The sequence below is a fragment of the Mus caroli genome, chromosome 15 (assembly GCF_900094665.2).
Source record: "Mus caroli chromosome 15, CAROLI_EIJ_v1.1, whole genome shotgun sequence".
Classification (NCBI taxonomy): Eukaryota; Metazoa; Chordata; class Mammalia; order Rodentia; family Muridae; genus Mus; species Mus caroli.
Window position 1 is genome coordinate 8,894,505 of NC_034584.1, and position 27,704 is coordinate 8,922,208.

The following is a 27,704-nucleotide window of genomic DNA, read 5'->3' on the forward strand; positions in this document are numbered from 1 at the left end:
CACAGCAGTAATTGGAAGAGAGACTGAGTGTGGACCTCTTGTCTTGAGGTAAGATTCGACTATGATGGTATGACATCCGTGAGCAGACTTAAGAAATCAAATATATTTCAAGGGCTTCTTGAAGCTCCAATGAGTCACACTGCCCTTTTCTTCCCCTTTTACTGATTGCTATTGCTTTGTCTATGACAGAAAACATTTTCTATTTTAGAACAGCCCCCTTCCCCCCTTTTTCCTCCTTTTTTCCTCTCTATATTCCCCTTTACCTTGCAATATATGGACATAACTTTAATCCCCAGAAGGCTTAAATTCAGCCGACCCCAATTAAGAGAGTAGAGAGTGGTATTGATGGTAAAACGTTGTGTAATTACGGACAGGAATGGAAGGTGTCTTTAGAACAAAGAACTAGGCAGGAAGCCATTTATCTAGTGATAAAAATCTCACAACATCTACAATATAATTTTCACAAAAGACATTAACAGAAGGGCAAGGACATTGTATTGCTGCTCTAGAGGCCCATTATGTTACTTTATATGTGAGTATGTAATAAGTAATATATATTACATGCTCTAGTGGTTCATTATGGCATTTACCTGAAATTTGAAGGGATATCTCCAGTCCAAAAGCTGACTGTATTCAGATGGTATTTTAACAGTATTTAAAACACACACATACACACACAAGCACACACACATACACAAATAGAATGCAATAACATTTTTCAAAAAATAAAGTAAATTGAGGGCTGGGTATGGTGGTGCACACCTCTAATCCCAGGCCTTGGAGGCAGATCCTGGTCTACACAGCAATTCCAGATCAGCAGTGAGGAGGCCCTGTCTCAAAAGATGAGACACCAAAGCAAAACAAACCCCACCCCCACAACAGAACCCCAAATATAATACTACTATACAGTGAGATGCAATCTATAAACATCCTAATGCCTTCCTTCCACGCCCCAGAAACCAGGTTGGTTTCTACTAACCTCAAGTGTGTCTACTCTCCTTGGAGACCCCTTCATTATAAGCTCCCATTTACAGGGCACGGCATTCACTTTTTCTATGCAACCGCCCAGATGTTTACTTCCCTGGGAACTGCAAACTGCACAGACAAGGGAAGGAGGCACAGAGCCAGACAGCGAGTCGCAGCAAGCCCTGCAAATGTTGCTACAGGAGTAAGTCTAAGTCAAACATCAGCAGCTTTCCGGGCGATCCGTCCCGGGCAAGTAATTATTCTTATCTCTGTTCTCCTCCACGAATCGCTTCATCTCCTTACGTATGAAACCAAACCAAACCAAAGCCACCCCCCAGATTTAAATCTTAGTTTCTTAGGCCAGTGTTAATGGCAGCCTTCTCCTCCTTTATCCAGTGTTGGCAGTTCTGCACGGTGCCTTGAGTTTCACACAGCCCCTAAGCTACGTTCCGTGCCAGTGGAAGCACCCGCCTGAGATGTGTAAGCCAAGCGAGGCCCACCAGGGAAAGTCCAGGATTTCGAGGAGAGGCAGGGACATAGATGCAGTCAGGGTATCTGTGCATCTGCTCATGCTGGAGCTGGCACGATACCTCCCACAAGTACACTGCCAGTCTATCTGCAGAAACAGGTATATGCAAAGGTGGCCAACAGATGTGCAAGCACGTGCCTTGAAGGACCCAGGCTTCCACGCTTCCCACGTGCATAGTGAACATCCCTACTTCCTGACCCCTAAACTGCAGGAAGGAATGGGGTAGTTCGAGTCTAAAATCTCCTTTTGTCTCAAGGCTGTGCCCTGCACAGGGAGGTGGGGGGGGGGAGGTAGGGGGGGATGGAGATGGGGAGCTCCTACAAGTCTACTGTGTGACTGATAGAGTCCTGCCCCTTCTGCTTTCTACAATCTTGCTGAGCATCAGAGTCCCATGAGCACTTCAGAAAGCCCAGACTCCTGGACCCCACCATTTGCAGACCTTCTGAAACCAACCTCCTATAAGCCACGCCCTCCTGCCAGTGCAGCGACCCCTCTGCATCATGCCTGCATGTCTGTAGAGTGTGTGTATCCTTGGCGTACCGCTTTGTCCCTGACTCTTGTGTTTTCCCTCATGGCTGCCTAAACTGGGAGTAGGTTGGTGGGTATGAGTGAAGGTGACTGAGGGTGGGTGTGTGGGAGGCAGGGACAGGGCGGAGGGAGGGGGCAAGCTTGTTATCTGTGGATCTCAGTGGCCTCTCTCATCAAGGATTTCTAGCCTAATGCATGTTAAGTACGGCCCAGCTCATCCCCAGGTTCCTCGTTGGTCTGCCGTGTTACCGTTTGCTTTTTCTGAGTCCGTGTTCTCTACAGCTGTGAGTCTGGGCTCTTTCCCTGATGCCTTGGGCTAGCTAGTGTTTCTATTCACATGTCACTTGTCCTTTACCAATTTCTATTGAGATGTTTAATCCTTTGATCATTACAGTTGATTTGTTAAATATCAGGGCCTACCACAAACAGAAACAGAAGGCACACGACCCAATTCCTTCTATGAAGCCACAGTTATGCTGCATATTCTCCCCTTGGAGATGGAACAGTTTCTGTCTAACCAGGGCTTTCCCTGGTACTGTAATTTATTTCATGTTGCTTTTGAGACAGGTCTCATGTAGCCCAGGATAGCCTCAAATTCACTATATACCCCAGGATGACCTTGAACTTCTGACCTAAGTGCTGAGATTATAGGTGTGTGGCACAATGCCTGGTTTATGTGGTAGGCCAGCAATCTACCAATGGAGCCACAGCCCCAGATTCCCGTTAAAGCTTTATTTAATGTTTCAGAGCTCAAAAATGAGATGCATGGTCTACAGACAGGCCAGACCAGTTGTGAGGATCCCTTGCCTCATGCAGCTGATGGCGCCTTGGGAGAAAGACCAAACATATCTGGGCCAGCAGTTCACAGAGGATGAACATGGACAGCAAGGGTGAGCCAGGGGGTGGGGGGTTGGGGGGTGGAGAGTCGGGGGTTGGGAGCGGTCAGTACAATGTAGTAGTTCCTCTGAGGAAGTCAGATTACAAGGTCTTGAAGATGAGCCTCAGCTGCAGACAGAGGCTTCCACAGACAGAAGAGCATCTGCAAAGGTTCTGAGGCTGGAAAACAGGAAGCCACCATGCGGGGCTGTGCTGTGGTTAGTAAGCGGAGCAGTTGCTTAGAGTCAGTAGTGAGCTTGGTGCAAAGAGAGGTCTGAGAGGCAGGCAGAGGGCATGTGAAGACTGGGGAGATTATTAGTTCAGTTTCCACTCTTGCTGAAAGCCAAAGGAAAGCCACCAAAAGCCACCATTCTGTGTAGAGAAAGGAACAGCCACAGGGTTGTTTAACCTGCCCCCCAACCCCGCGCCCCTGTCCCCGAGTCCTTCATGGTAGGCTTACCCACTTGCTTGGGTGGGGCCTTCTGGGAAAGCTGTCCTTTCCCCTCTTCCCTCAAAGGTACCAGTGTCCCCAGCAACTCTGATGAAGAATGCAGGCGTTTGCTTTGCTTTTGAAGTCCTCGGGGTCGACAGAGGTCATTTCCCAAAGCTTAACCATGCTACCTAAGTTCAAGGCGCAGAGAGAGGAGTACTAGGTTCTGAATGGCAGAGAAAGAAGGTCGGTGCAAGAGCAGATAGAAATAGATCAGGAACCCATATTTTCTCCTTTTAGTAGGACACCTTCCTGTGTGTGCCAGTGTGACACAGCAGATTGATCCCTTGTGCAGAGAAGCGTTGTAAGCTACTCGGATGACCTGGTATGGTTCACATTCAAAGATGTACTCTACCACTAATCTGCCTGCGTAAACCACGTTCAAGCAGAAGTCTGGAAGTCTGAATTGAAACCCTGAGTTGTTTTCAAGCATCCTTAAGGAGCAGTAAGAGTGTCTTCGTGCACACAAAAGAGCGTTCTAGAGACTGATATATATGCACACAACCCCGCAGCCTGTGGTTTCCAGTTTCAACTTTCTTAAATGAAACGCATCTCCCTTTCAGAAGTTTTCAGAATGTGCTGAGAAAGATATAAAAAAGGAAGGCGCCGCATTCTTCTCTGATTCTGTCACTCAGGTCTTCAGAAAGGCATCAATCCTAGTGCTGGAAGCAGCCAGAGGCTCACTTACCGTGCCCCGGACAGCAGCTGAGCCTGTCCCCTCTTCATCATCCCTGGTTGCCTCCTGGTCTTCGTTGTCAGTCCAGGAGGATATGTCCTCCACTGAACTAGTCAGGTCAGGTAAGCTCTTCGATGTTAACTTCAGAAGGTCCTCCGCTGAGCTCTCCTAAGAGGATACACGAGAGGCCCAGGAATTATCCACCCGGGTACCAGCAGCAGCTGATGGAATTCAACCTGCTGAGGCCAGCCACAAGCTCTGACCCAGAGAAGTTTATGGTCCACACGTGTGGGGTCACTGTCAATGTCAGGTGTAGTAACACATTGTAAAGCCACAAGGAGCACCCAGGAGCCTGGCACACTTCCTAGAAAGACCACTAGACACGGAGGCCATGGACGGGAACTGGGCTGAAGAGCTGAGCTAAGGAAAGACTGTGATGTTTTCCCTTTATCTCCTCAGCCTAGCCACTTCCGTAGGGAGTAGAACGCTCCACGAGGCTTGAACCATCCAACTGCTTGACTGTCCGCAGAACACAGAAGCCAAAACCAACTCCCAGGTTGTAACAGACCTTACAAAGTTTTAGTGATCTGGCATCCAAAGGCAGCAATGCTTGTTACCTGCTTGATGCCATTTTTAACCCAGAGGTATGTGAAGAACATTCACTCTAGGCAAGCACTTTATCCACTGAGCTACACTCCAGGCCTAGGACAACCGTCTGTAACAGTAATTGTGAATATATTGCACTGTCTGTCTGTCTAAGGAAATAAGTTATTAGGCCACACATGAGTCCATTTCTCTTCGGTGTTGTCTACTCTGTTGGACCATCTGTAAGAAAGAATTTTTTTTTTTTTAAATAAAATGAAGGTTGTAACCAGTGAGTAAATTACAAAGCAGCCATGAGATAGAATATTCTATGGCACTGAGATGAACTTCTGGTGGGAAAGGGTCTCCCGGCAGATCAGAAGCATGTATGACAGCATGATATCCTCCCATGTGGAATGATGATGCATGTGCTCATGCATGACAAAGCGAGAGGTAGTCTCTCCACTGCTCCCTCTAGCCAGCCACCCTGCTCAGGGGCTTAACTGCCTCCTTTAAGCTTTGTGACATCCTCAGAGGCAGTTCCCAAGTCTCGAGTTGCTGTGCAGAAAGGGAACAGGGATTTAAACATGTAATGGCTTGCCCAGAACGCACAGCTTTTCTCAGGGTGGAGCTGGTGTTTAAGTCCATGTGGGATGGCCTCCAAGACGTCCTCTGTCGATTTGTGTTTGACTCAAAGAAAATGAAAACATGGGCGCGCGTGCGCGCACACACACACACACACATACACACCCCACATACACAGAGTAAAGAGCATCGAAATCACCCTGGCTGTTCTAGTTTTTGTTCTAGCTTTTTTTTCTTGCTGTGATTTTAAAAAAGGACTAAAAGCTTGCTGGAGTGCTGTGTGCCTTCTATCCCAGCACTCAGGAGGATCTCTGCACGGATGAGGCTAGCCTGGTCTACACAGTGAGTTCCAGGTCAGCCAGGGCTATCTAGAGAGAACCTGTTTCTAAAAGCAAGGCAAAACAATCAAACAAACAGACAAGGACTAAACAAGCTGAGGAAGGAAATGTTTATTCCACTCACACATCCTTATCACAGTCTATCAGGATGGAAACCAAGGCAGGGGGACCTGGAAGTAGCAACTGAAGCAGTGGCTATAGAGGAAGGCTGCTTCCTGGCTTGCTCTCCGTGGCCTGCTTGCTCAACTTGTTTTTATAGAACCGCAGTCCACCTGCTCAGGGGTGATATTACCAGTGTGTTGGGCACCTCCTCATCAATCAGGAAATGTCCCCACAGACTTGCTGGAAGCTCCCCTTCCCAAGAGAACCCTGACTTGCATCAGGTTGACAAAAAACTACCCAGCACACCGGCAGGTCGGCTTTCACAACACAGACACCCAAGTTCTTACTAGGATACAGGCTAACTGCCTGTTTCTGTGGAAACATCCGGCATCCTCTCCATGAGGTGACTACACTTCCAGACAATGCCTTAAAGTTTTGTGACAAGTGTCCTAGAACTAGAATAGTAAGATTTTTACATTTTTATGATTCTTTATAGTTGGGACACTGGAAACGCTCCCATCCTTCAAACCCCAGGGATAAAGGCAAAACCAAGCCTATGGCTTCCCTACTCTGGTTAGATAAAGGGGAAGAATGGCTGGATGCCAGGAGAAACCTGCTGATGAATGCTCCTCTTCCTCTTGCATGGACGAGCACTCAGACAGTTGGGGACAAGGTTAGGGACCAGCAGCAGGCTGGATCGCTGGCTGCCTGAGTGTAAACAGGACACACAGCAGGAACTGAAAGGTGTTAGCTATCCTCTGAGATCTGGGGTGGGTGCCCAGGATCCCGTGGTGTGAGGAACTGGTTCCCGGATGTTGCTCAGCCCTATAAGAACCCCGGGCCTCTGGGAGGAGCACACTGTCTTTTCCTGACACCCTGCTCTGTTACACTTTACATGTTCTTTACCTCTAGGGCAGCTGGGAGAATGGCAGCAGCAGACATTTCGCAATCCATTGGACTTGGCAGAAAACCTGCTTTTTGTCTATTGCCGTCAGCCCCCAAGGAAGTTAAATAATCGCTGGGATTTAAATGGAAGTCTTTGAATAAGAAGAACACACATCTGCCTCCAGGGATTGGTTTAGCATCTACTGAGATGGTTCTGGCATCTGGCACCTGTTATATACTCTACCTCTTATCTCTTACGGGGCCAGGTAGGTGGAGAGCCTGGCATTACTCAGAACCACCTTTGAGGTCCTGTGAGTGTCCTTCATAGGGCAACAGCATAGCTCTGCAGAGCTAAGATGTGTGTGGCCTCGCACAGATTCTTCTGAGCAGCCAGTACTGGCCCACGTCTCCACACATTTAGCATGGAGAAGGCATTCCCCTATTCCTCCTCCGAGTTTAGCAGGTTAAAGTGAGCTGTTTAGACCTGAGGCTGTGATGGCACATGCCATAATCCTGGGCAGAAACTGACACTTTGAGCTGCTCCCTGGATGGAGGTAGCTGTGCAAATGAAGTAGGCTGCAAACACAGGACTATGTGCAAGACCCAGGGATGCTGCCAAACTGCTGATCTGCTAGGCAAAGTGAAGAGGTGTTCTTTCTTCCCTTGAAGCATGTCCCCCTGTCCGTGAAAGGAGTGGTTAGCAGGGGGACTGAGAAGCCCTCAGGACCTCTATTTTTCCTTGTCCCTGCTGTTGAGAGATGCAGAGAGCCCTTTGGGTATGGAAGATTCAGGAGAAGTTCCCAGGGCCCACAAAACCTCTGTAGGGGGTAAAGGGCTACCAGGAAGAGTGGGCTCAGATCTGCCTCGGGTGCTTACAACTTTCACCCAAGGTGTACCTTGGCAACCCTCATGTTCTCCTCAAAGGTTTGGGGTAAGAGGTAGGAAGAGAAACAGATTTTTTTTTTTTTTTTTTTTGGTTTTTCAAGACAGGGTTTCTCTTTATAGCCCTGGCTGTCCTGGAACTCACTTTGTAGACCAGGCTGGCCTCGAACTCAGAAATCCATCTGCCTCTGCCTCCCAACTGCTGGGATCAAAGGTGTGTGCCACCATGCCTGGCTTGAGGCAGATTTTTCAGATAGCTTGAAAAGGAATCCTAATCTGTTATTATATATAGTTGTCTTTTGTTACCTGTGAGACACTTCCCACAGACACCAGAGCTTAAAATGCTTAAAATCCTTCTTCCTACAACATGATATAATATTTGTATAAAGCATATCTATCCCTTAAATAGTTCCTAGGTTGTCATACAATGTGAATGATCTATAAATAGCTGCTGGATTATTTTAGGAGCAACAAAGGGAGAGGTTTAGGGTCTGTGTTAAGTAAAAATACAATTGTTACTTTAAATACTTTCCATCTGGGGTTGGTTGAGCCTATGGATGGAGACTCATGGATATGGAGAACCAACTGCATTCCCCAAACTGGTGCTAGATCTTATAATCTAAAAAAGAAAAAATACAGGAAAACCTACAGATGCCAAGGTTCAAAATAAAAATCAGGAAGATGGAAAGGGAATTAGAAACCCTGGCAGCAGCCTCTGTGCAGAGCTGAGCTGTGTGTGGCCTCACACAGATTCTCCCAGTCAGCCACTCAGCGGCAGAAAGAGCCATGTGGTTCTACCTTACTCACTCCTAAGTCACAGGACCTCTTTAATGGTCTCAACAGCACAACCAGAAGACCTAGCAGAAGGAGAGCAGTCATTGTCTCCTGGCCTCCTCAGAGCCGTGGCATCGGCAGCCTTTCTCCAGGAACTTTTGAATGCAGATCATAAGAGCCCATGACAGAGTCATTACATCAACACACACAGGTGAAAGAAGCTCAGACTTAGGTTTCAGGATCCGGTGATAACAGTGAAGACCAAGAGGGAGAGACAGCAGCAGAATGGGACAGAGGGTGGTGTGCCAAGCATTTGCTGTCTGGCACTGTTGACAGCACCATGACCTCTGCAAGATGGCCGCCACCATGGATGCTCTGCCCACTGTCACATCTGCAGAGTTGGGGAGGAAGGGAAGGTGGAGGTGGTTGGACAAAGGAGGCATAGAGCTTCTTCCAGCTCTAACACTGTAGGGGTGATTAGACTAGGGCCCAGGACTCTCCACAGACAGCCCTGAGACTTTTCTCATTCTGGCCTCAGAAGATGCATTCCTTACTGTGGTGGTTTGTATGTGAAGTGTCCATGCCCCCTCACCCCCAGCTGTGCTGAAGGCCTGGTCCTTCGTACAATACTTGGAGGTGGGACTTAGGTAAGTGGTTGGTCCTGAGTGTTCTGACTTAACGGATGGATGGATCCGTTAATGGATTCACAACTGGAGTACTGGGAAGTGGTAGGAACTGAAAGATGGGGCCTAGTTGGACTAAGAGGGTCCCTGGGGCATGTGTCTTTGAAGGGCCTCTTCATGGCTCAGTGTCTTTATTTCTTGACTGCAGAGGGCACACAACTTTCCTTTGTCCACCATACTCTTTTGCCACAATGTTTCTGCCTGGTCATAGGCCCAGGAAGGGATCCAGAGGGGTCATACACTGAAGCCATGAGCCCTAATAACCTTTCTTTTTCTTTAAGTCGCCTGTCTCAGGCATTTCATCACAGTGACAAAAAAAAAAAAAAAAAAAAAAAATTCCATGCAGCCTCCTCCTTCCTCCTATCATGTTTCTGCATCTCCTATTCTTTACCTTCTCCTTCATTCTGTTATAACTTTTCTAACAACCATCTTTAATAACTTAATCAAACACATTTCAGTCACATGTGCACGTCCTGTGGAGTCACAGCTACCGCATAGCCCAAGATAAGCCGTAAGCATGCACATACCTGCTGGCATGGGAAGGGCTCCCGTCCGGACTCATACTACCATGATAAATACCAAGAATGACAGAAACTACCTACCTTGCTGGCCACCACCAGCTGTACCATCCCAGTGGCTGAGCGCAGAATAGCCACAGCTTCCTCGTGGGAGAGCCCGACCAGTAAGTGACCATTGATCACCAGCAGTTCGTCTCCTAAGGACAGCCTGCCATCCCTGAAGAAACGGAGATGGGGAAAAAAAGACCCCTGGTCAAGACATTCTGCGTTAGAGAAGCGCCGTCTTCTAGGAGCTAGGCAGAGTCATGAGACAGGACAGTTAAGGTGGAAGAGGAAGGAAAGACAACCAAAGATGGTTTGGGGTGGGATTGCGTTAACGCTAGTATCCAGAATCATGGACTCTTGACAGTCTCTGGGACTCTTGACAGTCACTTACCAATATGCTCACTCTTAAGCTAAGCATCTCTGACAACGAACGTCAATGACACGTCATCCGGATGACTATTGTGATAGAACAACTAAGACCCTCAGGTTTCAGGAGACTCAAGTCAGTCGATCTTTCCCTAATCCTCCCTGTCATCAGCTCCGGGCTATTGCTAAGCTGAACACAGACAGTGCCAAGACACGTCAAACCCACCTGCGGCCCTTCACTGGTCTATTGTGTCCCCCTCTCCCCCCATCAGACAGAAGCAGGATTCTTTCTGGGAAACTGGGAACTGGGGCTATGTGGTAAGTGTTGGTACCTCCGTACCCCACCACAGAGCTACAGCACCTTGAAGATAAAACTTTCCAAGGATTATTTCACTCTTGGGTCCCCCACAGAGGACAAACTAGGGAAGCAGAAGGATCAATCACAGCAATGAAGTGTTGAGCTTGCTATTGTTAAAGGTTTGAGACTTGATTCATTTCTGTGGTTGTAAAAACCTGGTCCTTTTTTTTTTTTTTTTTTAATTTAAATTACAGCGGACTCTGAGCTCCTGTCTCACTGGCTGGCAGGAGACGTTGCTGTTACTGGGACTGTCTCCTTAGGGCAGGTCACGGCCCTCAGTGCCCACAACCCTCGAAACTGGCTTCTGCAATGGATTCCACTGAGCTGGCCAGGGTCTCATCTTCCATAAACCTTTTAAAAGGCCCCTGACACTCAGACAGAAAATCTGGTGAAGCAGAGACCATGGGGCCTAGGGGTCTCCCCTTCTCTCAAGGCTTGTCATCACCATCCAGGTCCTACAGTGGAAACTGTGCATACCCAAATCTTCCCAGGTCCACACAGCTCTTTCTTCTGTGCTCCCTCCCAATGAACCAACCAACATCTCCCCTTCCATCTTTTCCTCCTTCTTTCTGCCTTCAGCAGCATCGTTCTCATTGTCTCCTTCTTCTAGGCTCACATGCTAATCTTTCTTTAGAGTTTAGGCTATAATAAAAGATAAAAGGCACATGAGACTTCCAATAGCCTCTGCCTTCTATTTCCAAAAATCTCTACAATAGAGAAATGCTAAGGGAGCCACCAGTTACTTAGCATGGTAAGAAAGTGGGGATGAAAAAGTCAGGAGGGAAGGACACCCTGGAATCTAGGTGTATGGGTCGGGGCTGATCCTATGGGAGGAGGGAGGCCTGGCATAGACAAGGCAGTGGCCATGGCTGGTGGGCTTACTTGTTCCTAACACCACCAAGACGCCCCAACCCATCCCTTCGCTTATTCTACTCTCTAATTGCATTTCTCTCATCTCCTGATATTAATTCAAATGCCCTGCTGGCGAGTCATAGACCACAGGGAAGAGAGACACACTGTTCCAGGCTAAGAGTGAAAAAAAAAAAAAAAAAAAAAAAAGACAGGACTGATTCAGCCCCAGCTCTGGTGGGAAAACAAGAGCATCATCTCTATAGAAAGCTTATCTCTGCGCACGGAACTTCCCGATTGTCAACTTACTAGATAGACCAGAATGGAAGACATACCAGTGATGGGAAAACGGCTAGCTGCTGAGTTCCTATAAGGCCTATCTGGAACGGTGCTCATCTGGGTTAAAACCATCTAACATCTTAATATCTTAATGCTGTCACTGGGATAATTGACCGCTGGAGTTTATCTTACTGCTAGTGTCGTTTTTCTTAGCATCCTGCTTTACAAGGCTGAAGCGCAAGAAGTCTGCTAGTTTCTGCCTTGTCCTCTCCTTAGTTTCCTGTTATCCAACCTAAATAACTTAGCTCCTTCAACTACACCTTATGAGATAGATTTTTCCTTCTCTGTCTTGGGAAGGCTGACATTGCTGTGGCCCGCTGTATCCGTCTTAGGATCTGGCTCCCCTGCCTGAAGAAATTCCAGACTAGGCAAAAGACAATCACTTCCCTATCAATGCCCTTCTCTGTGTACTCTTATTGTAGACATGTGGGCATGGCAACACATGTGCATACCCTACTGTGCCCTGTAAATAACAGATACTCCATGTGAACAGAAGTAAGTAGAACAACAAAGATCTTGCTTGACATTCGGGACGGCTCTATACCCCACACTCAGCCTTTTTCATCTGTGCTCCGGCTAAGCATAGTCCTTCTCACTACTTCACACAATTGATATCCAATCAAACAAAACCAAGCCACCTTTTAAGCCCTGCTTTTTTAGGTTACAGAGAGGTTTATACTTATTTTTCCCCTTTTCATGTGCAGTAGAGACATGGGACCACAAGCCCGTGTGTGTGCATGTGTGAAACTCTGATCTGACACATTTGCATGGTGGCCACCTTTTAAGACAGTGCTACTTTCCTGTGTCATTAGTCACTGACTCAGAGGACTTCAGGTGGCAGGACTGTGATCTCCTGTTGGGGGTGCATAAACTTCCTTGATAAATAAACACTTAATACCCCAGTCAGTGCCAGCATGCCCAGAGTTCGTAAGCAATCTAAGAGGGAGCACAAAGAAATCAAATCTCCGTTCCACGGTTTAGAATATCCTAAGCATCCTTCCTCATGAGCCACTTCCTGTGTTCAGAAGCATGCCCAGTGCTCTTGTCTGTTTCCCTCCCGCGCTCCCACAAATCTTTACGAACCGTAATTACCAGAGCTTTGATCAAGCGAAAGACACTAGCACCCAGCACCCGAGGGAAGGGGAGGAGGAAGGCAAGGGGCAGAGGGATGGGGGAAGAGTTATCTAGTCACCTGTGAGCGGCACCTCCTTCCTTCACTTGGGTGACAACGATAGCGTGAGGTGAGCGCTTTGATCCTCGGCCTCCACTAACCTGAATTCCCAGCCCATCTGATTCTTTGAGCAGTTCCATCTTCCATATCCGGCCAACTTCCTCCTTGGAAGAAAAAGCGAGCATGCATGAAGGAGGCTGACAGACACACAGCATTGACACGGGAGAGTAGCACTGTCACACGAGGCCAGGCATCTGTCTCTTGTCACCAAATATCACAAATCAGCATAGAAGAAAAGGCCTCTGTTAACTAGACCAAAGTCTGGCTGTCAGCGCTGTCCCATAGAACCTTCTAGAATAAGGGAAATGTTCGGTCTTGTGTCATTCTATAGGGAACCACTGTCCACACGTGGAGCTTTTAAAAATGCATGGTGTAGGCCAAGTATCTAATTTTTCGTTTCAGAGAATTCTAATCATGTGTGCAGCCATCCCAGTTACTGGCTCTGACGTCATACATCCTATCAGGTGTCCTGTGGATAACGCATCCTCTACTTGCGATGCAGGTCCCACTGTGTCTGCAACACTGGTTTACTCTGGGATCCTTTTGCTTCTGCACAGCTGCTAATACACAGAAATGTGAAAGGAGAAAAGCTCAGGTCAGGCTTGGGTACCAGGAAACCTCTACTAGTTTAGGGGAAGCTTTGCCATTTATAGCTTAGAGGGCCACCTAATACACAAATGCCTTCCCTTGCTTCTGACATGCAAGCCATCATTACTACTTTGAGGTTTGTTGGAGGACTCAGTGGAACATCCATGGGAACAGGTAGCAGCAGAATGAACCTGAGCAGATGCTGACAGGGGACCACGTAGTCCTTGCCGACTGTCCCTCGGGAGAGACCCGGGATCAAAGTGCTTTAGGTCTCTTTGCCTTTCGGAATGTTGACACATGCATACTGAGATATATTGGGGATGGAGCACAAAGTTTAATATGAAATTCATTTGTTTCCTATGTAGCTTATATAGGCTAAAGGTAGGATTATTCAATATTTCCAATCCACTTGTTACCTTGACTATGAGTTATCTAAAAGGTCACAGCATGGAATCTTCCATTTATGGTATCATAGTAATTTTTAGATTTTGAGTATTTTTGAGTTTTGATGTTCAGAGCAGGATCACGACTAAGCATGTGAAACCAAATCGAACTGAATCTTATACGTCCTTAAAATACATACACGAGAAACCCAAATGAAAAATTGATGCATATGATATTGGGAGATAAATGTGTGTGCATGTGTGTGTCTGTGTGTGCACATGTGTATGCGTAAGTGCCCACAGAGATCAGAAGAAGGCATCAAACCCCTTAGACTTGGGAGTTACAGGCAGTTGTAAGTTGTATGATGTGGATTCTGGGAACTGAAGTTCAACCCTCCTAACCACTGCACAATCTTTCCAGCCCCATAAAAATCTTTAAGTGTGATTTTTTTTTAAAGCTTAGGCTCAGTTCTGTATTATTATTTTTTTAAAAAATGCTAGGGATATGGCCATGAGTCATAGCACACCCACCAGAATCTGCCTTCTTAATCCATCATGAGGATTTTGTGGAAACGAAGCTCCCATCCCCCTGGAAAGAGGCAACCTGCCCACTAGAGCTGCTTACAGAACAGAAAGAATGTGAAGCCTTTAGAAGACCTGAGATACATACATACTCACTGTCAGAAACTGAAACAAAACCGCAGGAATAGTAAAAGAGCCAGATGTTGAATAGCCATTGATGTGCAGCAACTGGAATGTCTTGAGAAATTATTACCAGGCAGAGACCTGGTGGATCCTACACTTCTGTACAACGCCGCTCTGTGGGGCTCCACCATTCCAGCGGCATGCAGGGGTGCCAGCTGTCTCCTCCATCCGCTGACCACAGGCAAACGCAGCCTGTCTGGCCAAATGCAACTTCAGAAGTCACTGGCTTACCACAGTCATTCATGAACTTGTCAACGGGGGCCCTACTTCATCCAATCGTCTGGCCCCGAACTCCACAGTTTTGGTTTGCTGCCTCTGACCTCTGGGTCACCTTCCTCTTCTCCATTCAGAAACATCCTCCCTGGCCTTCACATCCTCATAGCTCCCCTATTTCCAAAAGCCATCCTTGGGAGTCAGAGTGGCTGCCAAGGGGGCAGCTTGCCACAGCTCCAACGCAGGAAGCTGATGTCCTAGCACACGCTACTGGAAGGAACAGATTCAGGATATGTTGGTCAGACTCTACACTGCCCAGCAGCACCTCCCACGCCAGCATCCCTCCAAGCCCCCTGGGTTCAGGGGAGGAAAACAGTGGCTTGTCTTTTCTGACGCTGGATCCTAGCAGGTAAGACACAGCTCCTTCTCCCCCAGCCAAGGAACTCTTTGGCTTTCCTTTCAAAGAGCAACAGTGTCCATTACTGGAGTAATAGACTCAAAAGAAAACTCATTTGGTTTTACCTCACAGTAGTGAAAATGTATCGATCCCCTTTATTAGTTCTGTAACTCTCCCTCCCCCATTCTGCTGTCCTTGTGTTAAGCAGAATATGTAGGTACGGTTCATAGAGAGGATGATACGAAATTTATTCCTTTTCATTTTTAAATGCTTGAAAAGTAGGACCTATGATTTAAAGGACAAACAATAACAACAACAAACCAAAAACAAAACTATGCCCATAGAGGTAGAAAAAAACCTAACTCTATATATTCATGGAGAAGAACACCATGTACTTCATAAGCTCCTGTGTGTTTCCACACAGCTAGTGGAAACACACCAAAGACAAGAGGTAGCCCAGCCGTGAAAGCGCCTGCCATGGAAGCACAGTTTGGATCCTTGGAATCTGTGTTTGTTTGTTTGTTTGTTTTAAAATAGGTGTGGTGGCATGCATCTGGAATTCCTGCACTCCTGTAGTGAGATGAAAGGCAGAAACAGGAAAATCACATGGAAGCAGGTCAGCTAACCTGGAGTAGGGTGCAGAGAAACGAGAGATCCTGCCTCAAAGCAAAATGGAAGGCAAGGACTCCCACCCTAGAATTATTATCTGAATTCCACATGCATGCTGTGGACACATGTGCCTACACACACACACACACACACACACACACACACAAACTACTACACACATTTCTAATACAAACGGGTATAAACTAGAGACTGTAAGATAGGCCACCATTCTTTTCCTGCTTCCATTTCAACTAATTTAGTTAAAAAATAGACTTCTGCATTGTATATGTATGTGGCGTGTGTGTGTGTGTGTGTGTGTGTGTGTGTGTGTGTGTGTGTATGTTGGGGGTACGGGAGATGTACATTCTTTATGCATATGATTCTGGGAGTCTTCTTGGTTAAGGTCTCACTGAACCTGTAGCCTCTAGCATAGCTAGACTGACCCACACCACCAGCACTGGGTTAGAGACATGTACACACCTGCCTTTACATGTGTGCTAGGCATCCAGACCCGAGTCCTCACGTGGTCCAGCAAGCACTTGGCCACCAGAGCCATGCTATCACCCCCTCTTCTCTACTTTTATTCAATAAGATGATTTCCCCACAATCAAATGCAGAAACTCTAAGGGGTAGCTCCAATGAAATTAATGAACATATCCTTGCTTGTAATATTTCAGTCTATTGGAGGAGTTCAAATGAAGACATAGCATCAGAGGAAAATGCTATCAGTTATCAATTAACTGTATAAGTTTTGCTGTGAAATTTAGCTGCCCGGGGCTAAAGGAAGGCTTACTTAAAACTGAAACAAATATTTCAAATTCACTAGGCTAGTGTCAGTCCCGGTCAAATGCAAATAGGCTCTCCTAAACAGAACAACAGTGAATGTAGTTCCAACTGCCGGCTTACAACTCCACCCTGGAATCCTAACTCAGACATTGGAGACTCCTGGATTTCTCATCTCAGCAGGAAAAGGCTAACAAGTAGAGAGTGTGTCAGCTTCACATCCATGTATAGATCCCACATCAAGTTCCTCATCTTCTCCACCATCACTCCTACCGAAGCCACTAGTGCCCTTGGCTTGAGCGGTCATAAAATCCTGTAATCTGGTCTCTGAGCTCACCAGTTGGTTCTACAGGATATTCGCTACTAAACATCCAAAGGAAATGCTTTAGAAGGACAAGCCAGAACATCCCCTGCTTCTGTCCCTCAGGGGCTTAAACAAGCTGTGGGCTGAGGACAAGGCCCATACTCTGCGGTCATGTGGTCACGCCCTTCTGACCACTATGAACATTCATGGGTTGTTTGAGCTTATTGAGAAGGGAGCTCTCAAACTTGTGCTCCCCTATTTCAGAACCGGGTTTGTCTCCAAGTTCCTTGTCTGGGGATGGGATGGCCACCCTAACACTATAACAGAGAGGGAAACAAACAAACAAACAAAAACACTGTAGCCTTCAGAAAAGTTAGAGGATGAACCAATTCCAAGAGGCATTCAAACTTGTTTATCCATGGGGGAGTAAGAGAAAGGACTGAAGGAGCTGAAGGTGTTTGTAGGTCCATAGAAAGAACAATATCAGCCAACCAGACCCCTCAGAGCTCCCAGGGACTAAACCACCAATCAAAGAGTACACATGGAGGGACCCATGGCTCCAACCCCATATGCAGCAGAGGATGACCTTATCGGGCATCAATAGGAAGAGAGGCCCTTGGTCCTATGAAGGCACGATGCCCCAGGTTAGGGGAATGCCAGGGCAGGGAGGAGGGAGTAGGTGGGTGGGAGAACACCCTCATAGAAGCAGGGGAAGAGGGGATGGGATAGAGGGCTTGGGGGAGGGGGGAGGCCGGGAAAGAGGATAACATTTGAAATGTAAATAAAGAAAATACCCAATAAAAAGTGTCTACTGTGGAGAGGAGAAGCTGGAAGGTCAGTCGTTGGAAGCTCAGCCCTGGTGAGAAGGCTCAGTCAGGACTGCAGCTGACTGTCTCAAGCCAATTTCTGCTGGACTCTGTGAGCTCCATATTTGATGGTGTCATCTCTCTCCATTGGCATTCATTCTTTACTTGAAGCCTCACTGGAGGAGGGGTCCTTTTGATCTGCCTAGGAGTCTCTTTACTGGGAAGTCTAGCTGTCTGCCTTTGTGGGGGGTGGGGGGGGAGCTTCCCCAATTTGATTTCTGCTGGGTGCTTTGAATACTTGGTTTAATGGTATTTTGATAGCTACCTATCTAATTGTTCTACTCTGGCTGGCTACACACTTTTAATCAACTCACTGGAAGAGGATGTACTCTGGCTATCATAGATCATTCTCTGGACTGTACAACACAACTTGCTAAGCTATCCCGTCCTCTCCTAGGGCTGTTTCATGTTCCTGGAACATCCTATTGCTCCTGCTGTTTGCAGCTGCTTTTGCTGGTTCTCCCGAGACCTTCTCGTAGGGCTGGTCTTCCAGGACATGGCTCAGCTCACATAGCACCTCTTTAGGGAGCTCGCTTTTGCTGACACCTGATATCAACTATCCCTGCGGGTGACAGTCCTGCTAACTCCCCTCTTCACGTTAGTTTAGGTTACTAGTGGCACTTGTCATTATCTGATATTTTATAGGCTCCTTTATTGCTTATAACCCCTTCTGAGTTCTCAAAGACATGGAGCCAGGGAGCGAGTTCAGCTCACTCCCCAAATGGATTCTCTAGCAACTAGGACACAGCATAGCAACATTCCATGAGCACAGAGGCAGGAACCAGTGTAGAATGCTTATCCGCAAATCTTACGGTTCTCTGGGCACCACTGAGGTAGACATTAAGAGGTTCTTCCAGAAGGGAGACCTGTGTGTTTGCCAGTGACATAGATCTAGCTGTAGAGACAACTGGATTCCAAGACAGGCCCTGTCTAGACAGGTGGCTTGAGCATTCGTTTCCTATTAGAATGGCTTAAAGGGCAATGACACACCTGTGAGTTTATGGAGAAAAAGCCAAATGATGAAAAACAGGCAGCTATGGGCTTCTGTACTAACGACAGAGGGTTAGCCTTTCCTGTAAGCCATGGCTACTGTGTGAGTTCACACTGGCAACGCTTCACTGAAACCAGCACCAGGATTTATTTACTAAAACAGGGTAGCACATGAGAGAGCTGCCAGGTAGCATTTAAATGACCTCATTTCTGCTGCAAGCCAAAAGAGCATTATATAATAGCATCTTTGCCCCAAATGTGAGAAGACACATCACTGAAACAGAATTTCACTGCAGTAAATGTTTGGCCCTCCCTGCAAGCCTATTCTGAAAGCATTCGCGTCTCCCTTCTTATTTAGGATAATCAGTAAGAAAGGAAAAATGTTCCGTCAGGGCTTAAAGCCCCTTAGTCACCAGATCACAATGTTCAGTTTACAGGCGAGAGAGAGATCAGCCCAGAGAAAAAACAAGGCAGTTTGGAGGCCACAGCGATGTGGACAGAGGAACTGAGGTTAGAATCTATTGTCCCATCTATTCTTGGTGTCTCAGGGCATCTTCATTAATAAGGATATACAAAGCACTCCAGGTGCAAGGCATTGAGCTAGAGCTGGTGACAGGAAGACATATACTTGGGGTTGGAGAGATGGCTCAATGGTTCAGAGCACTGGATGCTCTTCCAGAGGTCACAGGTTCAATTCCCAGAACCCAGGTGGCAGCTCACAACTGTCTGAAACTCCAGTTCTAGGGGATCTGGGCACTCTTACATACATGCAGGCAAAACAATGCAAATGCAAGTTAAAAATATAAAAAGAGAAGACATATAAGGCCCCCCCTTTGGAGTAAAATAGGACACAGAGATAACATAGGGTCATTGGAATATGTTCAGATTACGTTGTCATGTGCCAATGGGCAGGCAGCAGGACAATGCAGTAGCTCAGAGTACAGTGGCCTGATGATGATCAGGTTTTCAAAAGGCCATAGAGGTTCCTTTCAGACATGCATCAGGATGGCTGATGTCACCAGGAAGGTGGGAACCAAGAGAAAGTGGAAAGAAGAAGAGACATCAGGCAGAGAGTGCAGCCTCCACAACGCTAGCACCTCCAATGAAAATCCAAGCCAACATGGTGGTGACAGGCTGTACTAAGAAACCCTTGATAACTTCAGCACGGGTCTGGCCCAGGAAACCACAACACTAGGAGCTTGGAATTCCTGCTCCTCCCCCATCCTCTGGGGAGGGGTGGAAGTCGGAGTTAATGAGAGATTACATTTTCAAGAGGAAGCCTCTGTCCTCTGTACAAGATGCAGATGCAGATCCTGTGTATGGGGCTTTGGAGTGTCTCTGGCTTGGAAAACGCACCCCCAGGATGGGATGCACCCCAACTCTTGTGTTGGGGTGGGGATTTGGACCTCACTTTTTCAGTTAGCTATACATGTGACCCCTTTATCATATCTAAATATATGTATTAAATACATATTAAATTATATATATTGATATGTATTAAATACATATATTAAACTAAATATACATATTAAAAACAAAACAAAATAAGGGCGGCCTGAGGTAGAAACTTAAGTATAGAATCAGAATAGACAGCCTTGAATGAAATATCAAGGTATATGGACTCATCCAAAGGGCTTAACTGTAGCGTGTGTGCGTGCGTGCGCGTGTGTGTGTGTGTGTGTGTGTGTGTGTGTGTGTGTGTGTCTATGAGAATGGACAACTTGCTTTACCCTTCAGAAAGGTCCCTCAAAAATACAGGGGATGACTGGGAAGAAGAGTGGCCGAGAGACCATGGGTTGGAGACAACTTTTTACACCTTCCCAACCTCATGTTCTGGCAGTGGGGGATAAAAGGTAGCTGGGGCTGTGAAGGCTTAAAGGGGGTCAGCATTGCCAGGACTTGGTAAAGGTATGGATATGATGTGATGTAAGGGAGAGGGGAGTGTCTTAGCAGACTTTACCAAGAGGGCTTTCTGAGCATGCTCAGTGACAAATAGGGAAGTTCCAGACAACCCTGAACAGTTGGTCACCCAAGCTTGGATAGGACCAAGCAAGATTAGAACCCTGGGGTGGAGCTCGCCATTCAGGAAAGGCTTGCACTGACTCTTAGTATCTACAATGGGTAGTGTGATGGTTTGTATATACTTGGCTCAGGGCATGATACTATTAGGAGGTGTGGTCTTGTTGGGAATAGGTGTGTCACTGTGGGCATGGGCTTTAAGACCCTCTCCTAGCTTCCTGGAAGCCAGTCTTCCACTATCAGCCTTCAGATGAAGATGTAGAACTCTCAGCTCTGCCTGCACCATGTCTGCCTGGATGCTGCCATGTTCCCGCCATGATGATAATGGACTGAACCTCTGAACCTGTAAGCCAGCCCCAATTAAATGTTGTCCTTTATAAGACTTGCCTTGGTCATGGTATCTGTTCACAGCAGTAAAACCTTAACTAAGACAGGTAGGCAGTTGATATAAATGTTAGAGAAGGAGCAAGGTGAACAAGCAAATCTGGACTCGGGAGATATGACCACAGAGGACAATGTGTTCCCCCAGTGATAGTGGGGGCCTCTTAGAGAAGAATCCTCCATACTCTGTCCTTGGTCAAATCAGTGGTCACATGAGAAATATCCCACCTTTTCTTGCAGATTTGGATCTGGGGTACCTTTCTGAGGTCCCCAGTGAATCACATGAAGGGAAAAGGTCTGATGCTGTACAGGAGTAAATTATGATTTCTGGGGTTAGATACCACTGCCCCCACAGACACATCCAGCAGTCATAAGGAAACTGGTGGGATTTCTCCCTATCTGCAACTGGTTGTGGGCGTTTTGGTATTTTACAAAAAGACACATTCTAGATCAACAGACATTGGTGCCATCTTCTTGAATGATGAATGGGCTTTGCTGAAAAGGCTGTAAAATTACCCTGAGGTTATCTCTAAAGTTGCTTGAGGTATTCTGTGGTTTAGAAGATGGACCCAAGTTTTGCATTTTAAAAGAAGTAATCTTATACATGCACTGTTTCAATGACTGTTTTACCTAAACATAGCAATTTAAAAGAAAGTATCTGGAGAGATGGCCGAGCAGTTAAGAACGCTTACTGCTCTTACAGTGGAACTGGGTTTGCTTCCCAGTACCCACACAGCAGCTTGTAACTGCCTGTAACCCTGGCTCCAGGGACTCTCAATAGCCTCTCTGGCCTCTGAGGGCTCCTGCACACATGTGGTACCGGTCAACTCACAAGGCCCACACAGATACATATTAAAATATATTTTTAAAAAGAAAACATTTGCAGTCAGGCATGGTGGTTCATACAGGTAATATCAGCACTAGAGAGGCTGGGGAAGGCAGACTGTTGTGAGCTTGTGGCAAACCTGAGCTACATTGTATCGGGCCAGCAAGATGTATGTAACAAATGCTGTTTCAACAAGACAAACAAATCCTTAGGAAGAACTGTATTTCTCATTGTTCTGCTAAGGGAAAGCAGAGTGTGGAAGCAATAACCTGGGATTTATTTTACTGTAATGTTTTCTTAGAACAAATAAGTCTTTATAGAGGAACCCACCAAATGAAACAGTCTGACTGGGCATTCTAGGCCTTTCCTGTAACTTATTACATCTCCATGGATAATATTAAATCATTAATAAAGCAGAAACGGAATCACCCTGACATGTTAAATCTGCTATTATTCAAACAGAAAGGAATTCCCCTCCCCAAAGACTTAAGACGCAAAGAGTTATTTGCTGGAAATTTTCATTTTTTGCATGACCTTGGTCTCAACTGCTCTGGAGTGAAAATAAAATAATAAGAATAATATAAAAATCCCCTCACCACAGCCCCTGAACCCAGCCTGTCTTCCTGGAGGGTGATACCAAGGGTTGCTGTTGTGGAGTAGAGGGAGCTGTGAAGAGCTCACCGGCATCTATCCTGAGCGAATGCACGGGGACGGGGACGGGGGGGGGGGGGGGGGGGGACACGACTCTGGGATTGGGTCGGGTAGTAAACCCAGACATGTGGTCCATTCTCACTTTCCAACACTCACAGCAGGACTGGGGCCATCATGGAGACATAGAAAGAGCATCAACCACAGGTGACAGGTCCCCCTCTTCTAGAAGAAATGTGGCTATAAAAAATTGTCCCATAGAGATGAAGAAATGATGGATGCCTCTGTGGGTAAAGGTGCTTGCTGCCAAACTGACAACCTGAGTTCAATCCCTGGGACCACGTGCTGGAATGGGAGAACTGGCTCCTTCAGACTGTCCTCTGACCTTGACGCGTCCATCATGGCATACACTCCCCCAGCCCCCAACCCCAGATAAAAATATGTAAAATGTAACTTAAAAATATTTTAAAAATTATCCCCACAGCCATAGAGTAGGAGTTGCATTTCTTAAATCTGTACACCTTCTGGGTCATTCTGACCCTGAGCTCAGAAGGTAGGCAAGAAGGACTTATGCTACCGAGAGTCTTCACAGTCTAAGCCAGAAATTTAATTTTATAAGCCATTTTTTTTTTAAGACTGTTTGTGTGATTCAACCTCCTTTGGCACCAAACCCTTGACATGACCAAGGAAGCCAACGCTATCCACTTCAAAGTTTCACTGTGGTATCACAGTCTAACGTGATAAGGTAAAGACTTACCAAGTTACAGCAGCCAGAATACAGAATATTAGTATTAGTGCTTATAGTTTTTTGGTTGTTTTTTTTTCTCCAAGTCAGGGTTTCTCCGTGTAACTTTGGCTGACCTGGGACTCACTCTGTACACCAGCCTGGCCTTGAACTCAGAGATCCGCCTGCCTCTGCTTCCCGAGTGCTGGGACTGAAGGTGTGCGACACTACCATCTATATGCTTGGTTAATCTTTAAACCACCAAGGGAAGCCCCACAAAATTAACAGAAAGCACTGACAGAAGCGTGGCCTTGCTTCTTATTTGTTCCTGGATTCATTCACAGAGAACGTGGCCTCTCTCGAAGGCTTTCTGCGGGAGAGAGTGGTTTTTATTTCAGTCCTTTTCACTCCTGTTTGGATTGGTGAAAAGTATAGAAGTAGCCGCAGGCACCAAACCACAGGAGACATCCCACTCACTCCCAGGGACGCTTTCTCAGCAGCAAACCCAAACCCACCTTGTTCCCACCTTTGCCTTTCACCCCTAGAGGGGACTTCTGTGTTGGAGAAACTGGTCAGCACCCACTCCAGAAGCTATTGCTTCTATTATAGCAGTCTTTGCCAAGAGGATTCATTCCCAGACAAGACCCCTAAGACAGGACACTGGGGAGACAACCTGCTGTGCCAGTTTATTTTGCCTCTAGTCTCTCCTCACTTCCACAGGACCAGCCTCAACCTGACAGAGAAACCACTTCTCTGAGCTTCAGGCGAGACACTCCTGTGTGTCCCTGGAATCTGCCAGTGTAATAACATGATCTCATAAAAATAGCGCTGGCTTTGAACTGTTAAAAATAAAAGCAGATGCTTCCCGGTGTCGGCTGCCCTTCCTGTGTCACACTGAGCCTGGATGTTTGCATTGTCAGCTGCCACCAGGAATCTCTGGCCTTGAAGTAGCAATTTCTCTGTGACAGTGGTGATGAATAGCAAGGCTGCTCGATGCTTTATCTGGGCCTCATGAGGGCTCAAAGTTTACGGCAGAAGGCTTCAGTTTTCCACTTAGGACCACTTCACTGGCACTTTAAATGGGATATAACAACTCAGACTTTCCTGTTATGGTTACAGCCTCCGATCATTGATCTCCATGAGTTTGTTGGCTTCAAAGCACAAGGCAATCTTGGGTGTATTTTCTAAACTCGAGAAGCAACCTCAACAGTAGTTATGTTAGAATTCAGATTCTAGGACAACTAGCTAGGAGTCTAGATAGCTGTTCAGACTGTGAAGAGCTTGCCTTGCAAGCATTGAGGACCCAAATTCAATGCCAGGAATCCATTTAAAAAGCCAGACATGGGAGTTAGGCAGATCCCAGGGGCTTGCCAGCCAGTTGGCTTAAGCTACTTGGGGACTTTCAGGCTGGTGAGAGACCTCGTCTCAAAACACAAGGAGGAGGGCACCTGAGGAATGATATCTTTGATTGTCCTCTGGTTACCACATACATGAGTACATGTGCCCAGACACACAGACAGACAGACAAGACAAGCAGGCACACACACAGGCTCGTACACATGCGCATATTTTCAGAAATTTCAAAACAAAAGATTAGATTCTATAGTCCAACTACACCTTACCCGTGCCAGGCAGTCACTGGACTGGAAGTCGGTCTTCCCAGTTTTTGAGAAACGGCGTTTGTCATTGCTGTCACTCAGAGGGGCTTCTGTCTTTGGAACTCTGAGCTCGGCCTCTCTGTCCGCTTCTGACCTCTCCAGATGGGGTCCAGCCACATCCTTGAGAGAATTCGGGCCATTTTCTAGCTCAAAGGCATGGCCATTTCCAAGTTCCGGGTCAGTACCGTTCTCCAACTCTGAGCTGGGATCATCTGCGGTGTCACAACCACTGTTGCTCTTGGAGTCTTCAGGGGCCTTGATGATAGCGGGTCTGGAAATGACCCCAAACTTTCTTGTTCTTTTCCCCTTTTTGGAAGTCTGGTCACCCAGCTCCAAGGCCGGTGTCTCTCCGGGTTCTGAGCTGTTGCCACTGTTGCCATTGTAAGTTAGGTGGGCTTTCTGCTTGAAGCGCCGCAGCATGATCAAGTAGATGAAGCCGCCATTCCAGCACTGCTCAGCGAGGTAACTGCAACACACAGACATGCGCATTAGACACCATCCCTTCAGGACACAGCACTCAGTGTCCAGCCAGGGCCCAGGACTGAGGGCACACCCTCCAGATCCCTCTTTTAATAAATTCAGTGGTTGATGTTGAAATGATCCATCCCCAATACCTCTAGCAAACAGAGGACCCTACAGGCTGGAAAATTCTAATTTACCTCTCCTAGAATCGGGAGTCTCGAGCAGGGTTTTTCCACTACAGAGTCAATCCCAACATATTATTATTTTGAAGTTTATTTTTGTGTTGTTTGCTTTTCAGTACTGATTACTGGGCTCAAGGGCCTCATATCTGCTAGGTGAGCTCTCTACCTCTGCTCTACTTCTAGTTCCTAAAAAAACAAAACAAAACTCTTGGGGCTAGACAGATGGCTTAGCACTGGCTGCTCTTTTAGAGGACCTGGGATCAATTCCCAGTACCCACATGGTGACTCACAACTCTATGTAACTCCAGTTTCAGGGAATCTGACACCCTCATATAGACATACACGCAGGCAAAACATCAATTCACGCTGGGCGTGGTGGCGCACGCCTTTAATCCCAGCACTCGGGAGGCAGAGGCAGGCGGATTTCTGAGTTCGAGGCCAGCCTGGTCTACAAAGTGAGTGCCAGGACAGCCAGGGCTACACAGAGAAACCCTGTCTCGAAAAACCAAAAAAAAAAAAAAAAAAAAAAAAAAAAAAAAAAAAACATCAATTCACATAAAAATAAAAAATCAAAATAAAACCAAAAGAAAACCCTTGATGGAGAAGTAAATTCTACTATTTTATAGCATAAAAGGGCAGCTATTCAGCTGTTTGACAACATTTAGTTATATATTTCAAAATAACCAGGAGAAGATTTTAAATGTTCCTAAAACAAAGAAATGGTCAATAATGGCGGTGATGGGTGCCAATCACCTTGACCTGATCACTATGACACATATTTGAAAACGTCAGACTTTATATCCTGTAGGCATACATAATTATGAATATTTAAACGGCTAAAGAGATTAAAAACCAAACCAATTCTTCACTCCTTCAACAGTTGCTTGAATAGGAATTACACAAGATTCCCATTTGTATGTGACTGATGAATAATACAATTCCCAGTGAAGAACAGATAAAATGGGGGCCAGCTGTCCAGGTGGCTCACAGTCAGGAGCACTTGATTTTGCAGAGGACCTGGGTTCGGTTACCAGCACCTGCCTCATGCACAGCCATCTGTAATTCTCGTTCCAGGAGATCCAATGGTCTCTGACTCCCAAAAATACCAGGCATGTATATGGTATACATACATACACACACACACACCCTTACATCAATAATAAAACAAATTGGGGGGGAAAAAGAATAGATAAAAGCAGACTGGACAAAGTATAAATTCTGATTTAAGAATGAAAAAGAAGTGACCATCAGAGTAAGAACTTCTGCGTGGAAGTCAAGTGACAACAGACCTGCACTAAGCTAGATGGGGCACTAATACGTCACTGACTAAGGTATGCAGAAGTCACGTGTACATTTTTCCTTGACAGTAGTTCTAGCTTGGTCTTTTCCGAGCATACTTGGACTGCCATTTCTGGGGACATCACATTTCAAGGAGAAAAAGGCATGGGTGAAGCTGACCAGGTCATAGAAGCTTTTGGAAGTTGGGAAGCAGGAAGAGTTGGAGGAGGAAGGAGGGTCAAAATGGAGAAGGCTGCTCACAGCGAGTTGCTTTTCCATATATTTGAAGCCTGATAAAAACCAAGAGAATGCATGCGGAGTGCAACACAGTATCCGCGCCAGAGCTTTGAGGATACAAAGAAACAAGTCAGTAACCGCTGGTACTTAGGATCTCAGATCATTAAATCGCCAGTAAAGACATACTCAAGCCGGGCGTGGTGGCGCACGCCTTTAATCCCAGCACTGGGGAGGCAGAGGCAGGTGGATTTCTGAGTTCGAGGCCCGCCTGGTCTACAGAGTGAGTTCCAGGACAGCCAGAACTATACAGAGAAACCCTGTCTCGAAAAACCAAAAAANAAAAACCAAAAAAAAAAAAAAAAAAAAAAAAAAAAAAAAGACATACTCAAAGTCCAGAAATGAGCAGGTTGGACCCTCCATGCCCCGATGAGATACAGATCCCCAAGGAATCCTGGGGAAATGGCTACACCTCCTATGCAAAACAGGTTCCCAAGCACAGAGGGTCAACAACTAAATCCTTCATGCTCCACGCACAGTAAGTGAGAAAGGGGCAGAGGCTTCTGGAGTGGCCCAAGCCACTGCTTTCCCTCCAGGCACATTGCTGATGCCCAACAGAAGAGGACGGTGGGTAAACAGACATTAAGATGCCCTTCTGTGATTGTCACCAGGGAAAATCCTATGGGAAAGCTGAGCTGTCAGCATCTGGGAAGGAGAGTGAGTCACCTTTCTTCTCCTGTCACCTCGAGTTTCCACGTCAGCAATACACTAGTGATATAAAGGAAAGATGTAGTGACCAGCTTGCTAGAGTCTGGTCCAAAGGATTCCTCACACCTAATAGCCAGATCCCTG

At 46.6% G+C, this 27,704-nt stretch overlaps 1 protein-coding gene across 13 annotated transcripts in view; it reads right to left on the bottom strand.

The window, feature by feature from the left end:
* Pdzd2 (PDZ domain containing 2) overlaps positions 1-27,704 on the bottom strand; it is a 380,223-nt gene that overhangs the window by 73,596 nt on the left and 278,923 nt on the right. For 11 of the 13 annotated variants that reach the window (XM_029469409.1, XM_029469405.1, XM_029469413.1 and 8 more), the window contains 4 exons: positions 24,661-25,162; positions 12,564-12,706; positions 9,499-9,631; positions 4,078-4,233 (listed from right to left, as the gene is read on the bottom strand). In XM_029469409.1, coding sequence (XP_029325269.1) covers positions 4,078-4,233; positions 9,499-9,631; positions 12,564-12,706; positions 24,661-25,162 — 934 coding nt within the window. Of the gene's footprint in view, positions 1-4,077; positions 4,234-9,498; positions 9,632-12,563; positions 12,707-24,660; positions 25,163-27,704 lie in introns of those variants that run through there. The other 2 variants (XM_029469417.1, XM_029469414.1) reach the window with 2 other exon arrangements.